The sequence below is a fragment of the Prunus mume genome, linkage group LG1 (assembly GCF_029339155.1).
Source record: "Prunus mume cultivar Tortuosa linkage group LG1, ASM2933915v1, whole genome shotgun sequence".
NCBI classification, from domain to species: Eukaryota; Viridiplantae; Streptophyta; class Magnoliopsida; order Rosales; family Rosaceae; genus Prunus; species Prunus mume.
The window spans coordinates 21,243,756-21,256,083 of NC_142698.1; the positions used below are offsets into that span (position 1 = coordinate 21,243,756).

A 12,328-nucleotide genomic window follows, 5' to 3' on the forward strand; every position below is an offset into this window, starting at 1 on the left:
CCATACCCATATCCGTATCAGCGCAACATAGGATTTACAAAATACTCCATAAATGCTTATGTTTTTAAAAGGGGAAGGGGAACAACACCGTAAAATATAACACAGGTAACCAGGCCAATTCTTGTAATTATTAAACAATAACTATAACTATAATGTATCACCTGAGCAGACTTTGGCGATAAGCAACTAATTTATTGACCAACTCTGGGGGCTTAATAATGAAGGAAAGCACATCAACCACATCATAAAACATGCAGAAACAATAATACTAAGATAACAAAATGCTACCTGGGTAAATTTTTTGAAGGTAAAACAATATTGATATTCCATCCTCATTTTTCTTCTGTAGTTCAGCCATACTATAAAGCACAATCTCAGCATAATACGGAGTAAACACACTGCAGGGCATGATCAAAAAGATGAGAAAGCTAGATATATCAACCACACCTTAATCTTGCAGCAATGGAAATGAAGAACATATTACCTGAATGATAACATCTCGCGGACTGGCTTTGGTTCAGGCATCTCCATGAAAAGGGAATTTGTGAAGAACTCAAGCCGGCGTCTGGCCTCCAGATTTTTGGGAATATTGGCAGCTGAATCTTTAATGGTTAACAGGGAATGCAATCTTTTAACTTGCGCTCTCTACAAATCACGGTAACTATCAATTCTCAGATAGAAGCAGAAGCACAATTCAGCCATAAACATAAACAGAGAAATGAAGAGATTAGGTAAAAGTACTCAAACATACCAACTCAGGATCTTTGGGCCACTTCAACTTTGCAAACAAACGACCTTCTGTCCTTGCGTTTGACAACAATTTCCATGTTTCATAGTTTCCCCTGAAAGTTGCAGTTAATAAAGTGATAAGATTAGAAGAGAATCAAACTACTATTCTGTTCACACTAGTATATATCAAAAGTTTAACTGACCTCATGTCAAGAGAAAGGACATCATGATGCACAACGTCGTAAAGATCTTGAACAGCCTTAACTGCACCTTTCTCCAGTTCTGATGTCCCTCCTCCTTTCTGTATAATGTAGTATATGCTTTTAGTGAAAATAAATCAAAGTAATGGAATAAAGCACAAACAAATAATTATCCGACAATATCAACTTTTATATAATTACAAAGAACTCAAAAAGATTACTTAAATTTGAGAGAGCTGCTCTCTCAAACTTAAAACATGGCAGATCTTATTCGCCCAAATAAAGTTGACACAACCCTGATCAAGATTTCTAAGAATGTATTAACCCAACCTAAAAGGCACTTCACATACTTTCAGACCCAAGTCTCCAGAAAGGGCAAAGAGAAGAATTTGAAGACGAAAACCCTCCATCACATTTCCCTTTTATTTTTTCCTATATTCAAGCTATTACATACACACGTGTACAATAAATAGAAATGCGTATGACTTACAAATTACAATGTAAAAGGCCTTCAAAAATAACAATATCACATTAACGTATAAAGCATCACAGTTCAAAAACTCAGAATCCCCCTCTGAGCAAGGATGAAAATATTGGGCGATACTCCCACATATTAGTTGATATTTTGTTTTTAGGAGGATTTAGTCAATAATTCATTGAGTAAAAGAAACATCTACAAAAAAAGGAATGAAGTCCACAGCACCTATCAGTAGCTAGAAAACATAAATACAGCTAAAATACATCTAGAACAACAGAACAAGGCTCTAGGAAACAGCAACTCTTAAGTCTGACAAGATAGCAAAGAACCTAACAATCTACTCAAGACATCAACAGGTGCAAAAAGCAACAGGGGAAAAAGGGTCTGCTTCAACGACCTAGATGCTCCAAAATTGCACAGGGCAAAAAGACTATTCACCAAATTAGCAAAGGTTGCATTGAGTCACAAAAGACATCAATTAATAAAAACCAGAATTACATCAAGGATCCAAATAAGTAATACAAACCAGAATTCCCATTAATGCAGTAACTCTTGATATCACAAGTGGCAGCTTATTCAGTTGAAAATCAACATGAATACTTTTCTTAGCTATGCTCTCATGAATATCCTTGTACACTTGTTCAACCCTGACAAAAGGGAATATAATTACAGTATAAGGTTTTTAATTCCTAAGCTCAAAGATGTGCTCATGAGAACCCACATTAGAAAAAGCAATCCTATCTTCAAAGATAAACTTACCACATTGATCCTTCACCATCCAATATTTCACTTAAGATAAGCTTAAGGGTTAGGAAGCACTCCTGGACAGCATACTTCATATAGTCATCTCTTGAAATTCTCTCCAAGAGTTCATCTTGTGAATCTCTACTCTCAACAGCAATATCTTTGGCCACAAATATCTACATAATCAAATAGTAACTACATGAAACAAAATTTATGTGGTACTATATTCCATTAGAATTAACACATTAACTTTAAAAAATACAGAACATTAATAATTTAAAAAAATAACCTTGCTAGAAAGAAGAAAGAGGGGCCACTGAACCATGGGAAGCTTTCCAGAGTTCTTAGGCATGGCAAGCAACTCCATTTCTCTGGGAAAAAAAAAAAAAAGCAAAAATATACACTCAGTTGTACAAAGAATGTAGAGTAAAGAAAATAAAATGAATGGGATAATTTCAACACTCACAAGTTGGTGATATAATCTTCTTCCCTTAGATTTCTTACAATTTCATTCCAAAATGGAGAGAATCGACCAGCATCCACCTTGTTCTTCTCCGTGACCTTGAAACACAAACCCAATTAAGCTTCCCTTATATACCCAAATATGGTCCAGAATACAAAAACTGTACAAAAAGAATTACTACAACTGTAAAAGGTATCTAAAATGTCAAAGCACCAACAACAAAGAACATCATATTACTTTTTTTGAAGAGAAACAGCAATTTATTAAAGTAGAAAAGCTAGTTATAAAGAATGGAGAACGAATCCACTATCTGAAGGGAAAATAAAAAATACAACAAAAGACCCCTCAAAGAAACACGCACATAACAATACGCGCAGTATTTGTTTTTCCAAAGAAAAATCTAACCCTGAGCAATATTTGTTTAGCGGAACAATGATGTTAAGAATGCAAGAAATAAATTTTGGACCCGAGAAGGATCAAAACTATAATCACATAATGAAAATCAATTACTAAACTTGACATAACAAATATAGGAAACTATTAAAGCATAATTTACATGCAAAAATAGACGACCATCAAAGGCCACATCCAAATTTATGAGAAATAAGGAAAATTTTACAATATACTTAAATATTATAATAAAACCCTTCACATAAGACATGAATGATTTAACAGACTTCAGCTACATAAAAGTAATTAATGATTAGTTATATTTTTCAACATATAATAGCTCTCATGTTTTCCACACTTTTTCTGACTCACCTCACTAGAAGCCTGATCGGAAGTCCTGCCAAAAAAAAAAAAAAAAAACAGCATGCAGATGCAAAGATTTGAGAAAACATAAAAGACAAAAAAATTGATTAGTGGCATCAATATTTATATGAGAAAACGAATCAATTGAATGAAATATATATATATATATATATATAACCTGTTAGGAAGAGGCACATGAAGAGTACCCATAAAAGCTCTAGGAAACTGCTCAAAAAGTTGATGAAGTGCTTCCAATGATCTTATCTGGAGATTATAATACAAAGATGAAACATTTAAGTAATATATAATGGAAAATTAAGCATCAGCTGTAATAACACAATTCAAGTGAACCAACAATAACTGACCTCTCCAAGTCGATCTCTTGCTCCAAGCAAGAATCCCCACACACCAGATATAAGTGTGTAAAATACATGGAGATCTAAGAGATAAATCTGCAAGAATAGAGAGGAACATAGCAAGAGGAAAGAAGGAAAAAAGAAAAAGCACGATTAAACCAGAATTGAGTTCCAGGAAAATAAATTCTCTCATGCCCCTGTTCCTCTTATGGACAGAATTTGCAAATGCCTTAGAATATCCGTCTAGTTTTACTTTTGACTTTTTAGCTGCCATTTAAAACTACTTTTCTAGCCCTTTTTGCGACGCTTCAAAAGCCGCTTAGAACAGATCCCGTGTCAACATTGACACTGATCTTATAAATATAAAGTTTAATAAGCATAAAAGTTGCATGACTGCAGACTTGAGTGAATCAAAATAAACACAAAATATTGATGATAACAGAATTCAAACTTACACATATCACAGGAGCCCATAAACTAGCAACTGTCAGAGCATTATGATTGTCTGCAAGCACACAGTATTTAAACAGTCAGCGGTATAATTAGGGAAAACTTGTAGGTGCTTTTACTAGAATTAAAAGTGCAACTAAGAGCGCTTTATTGCCACAACAAATATTTTGTAACCCCAATCCACTTCCATGCTTATACCATCATATAATTAAAGATTTATAATATCACATTAGACAACTCAATGGAATTCCAGAAGAGAAGAATCATAGCATGGCTCCAAATTTGAGTTGGAATCAGTCCTCCTTTAAAAACTTTTCCACCAAACTTTCAGTTTAAGTTGTTATATGTATTCATTAAGTACATCTAAGAATATATTAGAAAATACAATACATTTGAAATATCAAAAATATCCATGGAATGATAGACCGGATGCTTACTTTTAGAAACCAAGTCATGCCAAGAATAGCGTATAGGACCCAATGTCACAATAGTCTTAGTTGGTTCCACTAATGGCTTGATCTGTGAAAACAAAGATAGAAAGCGTTTAGAAATCAATGTTTTAACACCAAAAAAAAAAATTCACAGTAAATTAAATAACTATTTGTCAAAAAACACAGCCATGGGAGCATGTTTAGCATAACAAACCTGCAGAAAATATGCAAAAGCAAATTTTCCACTCAAAATCACAAGCCAGAATAGCATGTACCTGCAACGACAAAAGAAAAATAAAGAATTCTTAGCAACTTAAAGTGGGTTTAAACATCAAATTACCACTGCTACATGAATTCAAATACCTGTAAAAAGAGGACATGGAAAATAACCAATTACAAAATATTAGTCATCACCGCACACAATAAAAATGTGTGAAATATTTTTCCTTGTATTTTTTGGCAAGAACGGGCAGGGTAGTTGTCCACAAAAAAATGGACAAGCCATGGTTTTTAAAACTGGGAAAGATTAGATTGAAGAAGTAACACAAAATGCTTCAGCTGAAAGATTACTAAATTACTAATTGCTCATGTGGAAACATTGCACTAGTAAGGTACACTTTGAGCAGCTTTATTATAAACTTTATTTTTACAGTAAACCTTGCCATCCAAAAGAATCCTGATTTTAACAACCTTGCTACCAGGACTGTGGTGGCAAAATTACAGTAAAATTATGCAACTCCATAAAAAATTTCAAGCTTTTTAATGAACATCATTACATGTTTGGACTCAAATAGTTCCTTTCTTTTCCTTTTAATGCATAAAAAAACCTGGGAACATATAGCATTTAACCAAGAAGCAAAGCTTGTTTTAACGTCCACAACATATACAGTTTCAGAACGATTTCAAAAAATAACAACAACAATAATAATAAAAGTGATTTAGGGAATACTTGATAAAATCGGTAGTCCTCTCATACATGCCACGTCCAACATAATGCCGCTCCTTCAAAATTAGCATAAGAAACAATAAATAAATGGATCAATAGAGATTTTCAAATGATGGGAAACACAAAAATAAAGGCATAAAGAACAAAAATGGAAACTGACGAGCATACAAACCTGGCGCATCCACTTGACAAAACGAATCAGAGGCCAACGATCACATTGATTGGTCAGACTGTGGCAGGCTGGGATCCTCATAAAAAAACTAATGAAGAACTGGATACCAGCATATACGCCTATAACGATCTGATACAATCTGAAAATAACTTGGTTTCCATTTTGTTTACTCTCTTCCTGGAGAGCTTTCCTGAATTCAGGCATAGAGAAATATATGTTACCTCTGATTAACAAAATCAAGCAAACAAAGTTAAAAAGATAAGAAAAAGAAACACCAAGCAGAAGATGGAGTGATCAAGAATTTACACATAAAGAAAAGATATGACCACTGATGCAGTGCTAAACCAAAGAAATCGGAGAAAAATTCGAGAAACTGCTAGGCTCCGTGTTGTAGAATATGCACCATACATCATGAGAATGTCAAGAACACCTACACAAAGAAGTACCGTCTCAGAAACTGAAGGAGCTCTAGTATTGTGCAACTAAAAGAAATACCCTTGTTAAGTATCATTGGCTACAAACTTAAATATTACAAGTTCTCAAGAAAAGAAGATAGTAAAGCAACCACACCGAAGTTTTAATAAAATAGAAGAACATACTCTCAAGAAATTTCATTACAACAAATGTTGGGCCGAGACTGAGAACTTCCCTTATACACTTCGCATTCAGTTGTCCCTTATTGAATGCAATGATGGTCAACCCCTGAAGATTCAAAGACATAGAATATTTAGTTTCAAAAAAGTTTGAACTACAGTTTGACCAAAAAAAAAGTTTGAACTGCAGCAGTCCTAAAGCACAATGAATGTTGATCAAAATGATTCATGACTTGACCAGTTACCTCGCCCTCGTATTAGAAGATTTTAACGTAGTGGGATAAAATATATTGCCAAACAAGATAACTGTTACTAAAGAAAAGTTCACATTCTTATAAAAAGAGGGAAGCCAGAGCATAAAGAGCATAGCTCCAGAGACACCCAGGAGAACAAAATTTACAAAAGAGGCCAGTATAGGCATGCAAACCTGAAACATCATTACAAGAAATATCCACAACCGGTGGAAACTGTGATATAGATGGAGAAATGTCCTGTGCTCTACAAATGAAGTTTTTCCTCGATGTTGACTTCTCCCAGATTTAAGTATATTCTGTAACAAAAAAGGCACATATGTTAACCCCATATGTAGCAATATGAAACATACAAACCAACCAAGTAGGCTTTCATATGGCTAATTTGGACCCAAAACGTGCTTCAGAAATATATTGAAACTTAAGGATTCCAAATGCATTTCCAATTACGGAATGTTAGATTTCCAAATATTCTTATGATTCTGAAATTCTAGATTTTCCAGAAAAATCAGAAAATTAAAGACTTTCAGAGTTTAGGGGTTTTTGGAATTTAGAGAAATCATCATAAAATTTTCGGAATTTTTGGACAGCAGATGCCTAATGGTCATTGACATTGTATTATTTTCTATGTAAAATGTTATAATAGAGTATTTTTCTGAAAGTCAAATCTCATGTTGCCGAGAACAGATCTTGGAATCAATGTTGACTGCAGAACAAATCAATATGATTCCAAGATCTATGACTACACCCATTAAATCTACGCACCTATTGCATACATCTAATGAGAAGACATATACAACCCCAAAACCATAGCCATGTTCCAAGCAAGAATGTGGTTTGGCCAAAAATATATATTATCAAGAAAGAAGCCAACCTTTGACCGTCTGATTGGCTTTTGAAAAAAAGATGAACCTTTGCGCCAGGGCCAGCTAAGTTCAAAGCAATGAAGTGACCTGAAAATAAAAATTGTTTAGCCTTTAAGGTGTTAACATATGTTGCATGGCACACTCTTACAAATGATTCTTACCAGAAGTACTCATTAAAATCATCATAATTGCGCCAGGCAGAATGTGGTGCTCGCCCATTATCATTGTTTGCAGCTTCCTGTGCATAGTTGTAGATAAGTAGGCAATTTTCAAATAATCACAGCACCTTTTTAGTAGCTGAAACATCCATGACAAGGCTAGTTCTCTACAACAGAACTGTATATATAGCCTGTCTGAAAAATATAATTCCAAACTAAAGTACATGATTCCCCATCATTACCTTAGACCTGACCACAATATTTCATGGCCAAAAGACTTATGCAAATGGAGACAACCAGAGATAAGATATAAGGTTAAACTCTGCCTACTTAACATAAGCGACAACCAGAGATAAGATATATTCACACTGCAAGTCATACTCTTATCTTGTTTATAGGCCAGGAAAAAAAAAACTCAAGGGAGTGAGCTTGCCAGAAACATATCTAGTGACATTTTCAGAAGGTGGACATTTTCAGAAACATATCTAGCGACATTCGCAAACACTTTCTTTAAAGAAGAAACATTAATGAAATCTTGTAGACAATAACTAAACCTACCTCATGCACAACACATTGGGTGGGAAAAAAAAGGAAGGAAGAACATTGTGGCAAAGAAGATAAAAACAAATCATTAACGTGAGCAGCTAAATTCAAAGATATTATTTCTCCACATCAGTATGATGAAGGGACAGGTATATACCTGCCTCAACCACAATCAAGTTTAGCTAAAACAATCACTAAAGATACAAACAGTAGTAAAGTAGAGCAGTGGACGCCAAAGAACATCCTTATAGCCCCTCCCAGAGACATACCGCAGCCACAACCTCATATAGAGGATAGATAACTTGGTCAAGGAAAGAAACTCCATTTTCAGAACTACAACTGTTTGCTGGCTGTGCAATCTGCTGTCTTAGAATTTCATCCATTTCCCTTGCCATCTGCAAAATAGAATTTAGGGCTCAAAAAATAAGAACTTATTTTTCAGAAAACAAGAGGAGATACAATTAGAAAGGTAGCAGGCCTGGTAGAATAGGAGCATGATATACAGTGGTCAAACGCTCAATTGGACCAGCAAATTAAAAATAATTAAAAATAATAATAATAATAATATAATAACAAAAATAACACTTTCAGAAAGCTTATCAAGGTCAAAAAGACAAACAAGCTTTTCACATTCGACACCAGATTGTTATTACAAACTAGGGGAATTCCAAAGAACTTCTGAGAGCAGAAGAGAAGTAAATTTCACAATGACACAACCAATGGGGGAAATATGTGCAATCGCAGAAAAATGGGTGAAAGCAATCACATTATTAAAGTAATGTCATCTCTTAGTATGCATATCATTTTGCATCGCATCACATTTCCTACACAAGCAATAACCTTTGGACAAACTTTCACTCAGTGAGGAAAAAAAAATTAACATATTTTTATATGTGAAAAACAAAGGGCGCCTCAGGAACAGTGACAGTATATTGCAAGTCATCACCAACCACTATAAAATTGGGTTACTCATAGACCAGCAACAAAGTCCTCCACGACATTTCATATTATCAAATAAAGGGTTACTCACATGATGAAATATGTAGCACAAGCATTCCGGAAGGAATCTAACATTGGCTGCTTCACCCCAGACCAGAAAGTACGCTGAAATATATAGTAACTTTTTTTCCGTGCTAACTGACTCCAAACTGCACAAAATTGAGTTATTCAACAAGTCTCCATCATCAAACTCCATTTTATATACATAATTTATAAGAATACTAAAATCAAGGAACACCCAGGTCTAGAATTCCATACTTGCTCCAAATTGGCTGAATGCATAAGTAGTCACACCATTTAATATAGTTTTCAAGGGACTTGAGAAATACATTTCGTACCGCAGCCTCATCCAATTTCTGCAGCAATAGAAAGGCACAACATATCAAGCTTTGTCACAAATTTAAGGAATCAAATTGACAACAACACATAAGATGCAGAGAACTTGCAGTGCATGTTCCTATATTACCATACCATGCATCCATGATATACATAAAGAAAAATCTTCTACATATATCACTTTTACTTAGATATATACAATTATTATACCTAAGTTTCAATCAAATAAAATGGTGGAAAAAGAAAATATAAGGTGGAAAGTATAGTAGAGCAAGCGTGAGACTGATTCCAGTGTTGAGTAAACCCATATCTGCTTATCAATATCAATTATAAAACATTCTCTATTAAATAAACCATAACATAATACCAAGATCTCTAGAGGTCACCCAAAAGTACTTTTAAGTAACATAAAATACAGATATTAGACTTACAGGTTCGGTTTCTTCAGGAATACGAAGCCGAGATTGTTCATTTGCGAGGAGGTGAACAATATGTTCCCGCTGGTTAGAAACATTGTCTTTCTGGCATGCAACAAGAAACATAAAATCTCATAAAATTCTTGACATCAAAGTGCTTCTTAGCCAATCAGATTATCAATGAGACTAACCATGGAATGAAAATTTAGTTCAATAGCAAATGGAACATTAATTAATACAAACTAACAGCGTAACACCGTTAGCAAATGGAACATTTATAATTCTGAAGAAGAAACAAAATAGAGATTTTGTTTTCTTTTTTTACTAAAGAAACTACATTTTATTCATTTTTTTTTAAATGATGGACAGTCGTTGTAAAACAGCAGACAAGATGTCCACTTCTCTGCAATACAACAAACACCTGTTACCCAAAACAGAACCATTACATTGCCCTAGACCCCAATCCTATCCCACAGAAGCTCAACAATCTAAACAAAAGATAGAGAAAGATAAGTCCTTTAAGCAGGTGCAATGGAAACCCATAATGATAAATCAAACTTTCTCCAGAAGGACCTGCACTTCACTCCCAATATAACACTAAAAAGTCCTATTCATCTCCATCCAAAAGGCATTCAGTGATTAGAAGCAAGACCATGGAAAAATATCTCACAAAGGATACGTTGATTTTCAGGGTGCTGTGAGTTGGTGCTGAGGAATGAAGAAAGGATCAGGTTTTGGGAGGATATTTGGGTCGGGGAAGAAGCGTTTAAGGATTAGTGTCCCAAGCTGCTTCAGATAATTTTGAGAGAATAGGACCGGTGGGTTTGTTACAGAAGGCAAAGGTCCCTCCAAAGGTTAAAAGTTTTGGCTTGGTTGGCAGGCACATTCAAAGATCAAAACCTATGACTTCATTTAGAAGAGAAGGGCAGATGTGTGTCTGTCTCCAAACCGTCGTATTATGTGCAGAATAAGAAGGGAAAATTTTCTTTATAAGAAACAAAACTTGAATAATAATCAATTCATGAGAACACAGTAAAAAGACAGAGTTGACATGAGAACCACCAACTGATGCAGGAGCATCTAGTAGACTTTCCTAACCTAAGTGCGCATCAGCCAATGAGGCTAAGTTTTAGTTATATTAAATTAATAGGTTATTTTATTACTTGTTTTCCTATTCTTACTAGGATTTGGTTTAATTTCCTCTTTAGGTTTTTACTTTCCTATGTCAATAAGGTTTTCTATATTCTAGTATAAATAGGCTATTAAGAGACTCTTGTATTTAGTTTTTGTTGATGAATATAATTCAGACTTTAGTCTATAGAGTTTCTATTGGGATTTTGCCCTAGAACTCAGTTATCTTCGTTCCAACTTCGATTCTACTGCCTTATCCTTCTATCCTCTGTATTTTGGGTATGTTTGGGTCGCTGGACAGCAGCTTATAGCCGCTGCCCTGCATCACCAACATTTGATACAACCCTCATAACAAACAAAACCAAATTACAACGGAGAGAGTGTTAAACATGTTTTGCTTCATTGTTCCACTGCTGCAAATTTGCCATGGAATTGTTTACTGAAGCAGGGATGTCGTGGGTAATGCCAGGGGGTGTTGTTCTTCACTTAGATATGCTCAAACAAATAATAAAATCGTATATTTTGTTAATATTTCACAAGAAACTTTAATTTTCACAAATGGTTTCCATTCTTAAAAATATAGCCGAAGTAAAATCTAAATTAAGAACTTGGTAACTTTCAACTTAAATAAGCCAAAGGCAACATATGGATTCAGAGAAAAGTGTGATCATGTAGATACCTGAAACCCGAAAATATAATGTAGAAAATCCAACATGTCAGGATCTCTTGTAGCGGGAATTGAAAAATCTGTAGGCAAATTTGGTAGGCCCCTGAAATACTTTAATGCTGACACTGCTGCTTGAACCTGGCCATGAAATTTTTCGGTTATAGCAAATAAAGTTAATAAGATGTCAACTTAAAACATTCAAGTAAAGAACCAATTACCTCGGGCAAAGATACAATAACATTTGTTATGCTAGGAGCATCGAGTGGGATAATATTGTAGGCAATCAGGTCTTCGGTCATTGCTGCATCTGATTCCATTACTCGTTTCAGCTGCAATGCAAAAACAGATAGAAGCACTATATTATACCCACACAAAAAAACCTGTATTAAAGAGCATCCACAATTCAATTATACTTGGACGAGATAGAAAAAATTTCCCAGTATACATGTATGGTTAATAAGGGTTAGATAAAAGTACGATTATATTTAATAGGTCAAATACAACTAGGCTCCATAGATGGTTTCATGGTGTTGGTAAGTGAAACTCAAAGCACGTAGTGGATCACAAAGGGAGGGTTCTATTGAACCCATTACAGAGCAAAATAGAGCAGATTATAGAATATGATTATGACGCACGCACAGTCCAT

At 34.6% G+C, this 12,328-nt stretch overlaps 1 protein-coding gene across 1 annotated transcript in view; it reads right to left on the reverse strand.

Annotated features, from left to right (window-relative positions):
- GSL10 (glucan synthase-like 10) overlaps positions 1-12,328 on the reverse strand; it is a 35,114-nt gene that overhangs the window by 19,364 nt on the left and 3,422 nt on the right. Inside the window, exons 6-32 of the mRNA XM_008226847.3 lie at positions 11,901-12,011; positions 11,695-11,820; positions 9,900-9,989; positions 9,391-9,488; positions 9,164-9,281; positions 8,403-8,528; positions 7,594-7,670; positions 7,441-7,519; positions 6,743-6,865; positions 6,322-6,424; positions 6,029-6,152; positions 5,723-5,912; positions 5,554-5,606; positions 4,819-4,879; positions 4,611-4,692; positions 4,179-4,228; positions 3,733-3,819; positions 3,546-3,631; positions 3,377-3,401; positions 2,618-2,712; positions 2,441-2,522; positions 2,167-2,327; positions 1,934-2,054; positions 933-1,030; positions 752-842; positions 485-645; positions 289-398 (exon numbers count right to left, since the gene is read on the reverse strand). Coding sequence (XP_008225069.2) covers positions 289-398; positions 485-645; positions 752-842; positions 933-1,030; positions 1,934-2,054; positions 2,167-2,327; positions 2,441-2,522; positions 2,618-2,712; positions 3,377-3,401; positions 3,546-3,631; positions 3,733-3,819; positions 4,179-4,228; positions 4,611-4,692; positions 4,819-4,879; positions 5,554-5,606; positions 5,723-5,912; positions 6,029-6,152; positions 6,322-6,424; positions 6,743-6,865; positions 7,441-7,519; positions 7,594-7,670; positions 8,403-8,528; positions 9,164-9,281; positions 9,391-9,488; positions 9,900-9,989; positions 11,695-11,820; positions 11,901-12,011 — 2,728 coding nt within the window. The remainder of the gene's footprint in view (positions 1-288; positions 399-484; positions 646-751; positions 843-932; positions 1,031-1,933; positions 2,055-2,166; positions 2,328-2,440; positions 2,523-2,617; positions 2,713-3,376; positions 3,402-3,545; positions 3,632-3,732; positions 3,820-4,178; positions 4,229-4,610; positions 4,693-4,818; positions 4,880-5,553; positions 5,607-5,722; positions 5,913-6,028; positions 6,153-6,321; positions 6,425-6,742; positions 6,866-7,440; positions 7,520-7,593; positions 7,671-8,402; positions 8,529-9,163; positions 9,282-9,390; positions 9,489-9,899; positions 9,990-11,694; positions 11,821-11,900; positions 12,012-12,328) is intronic.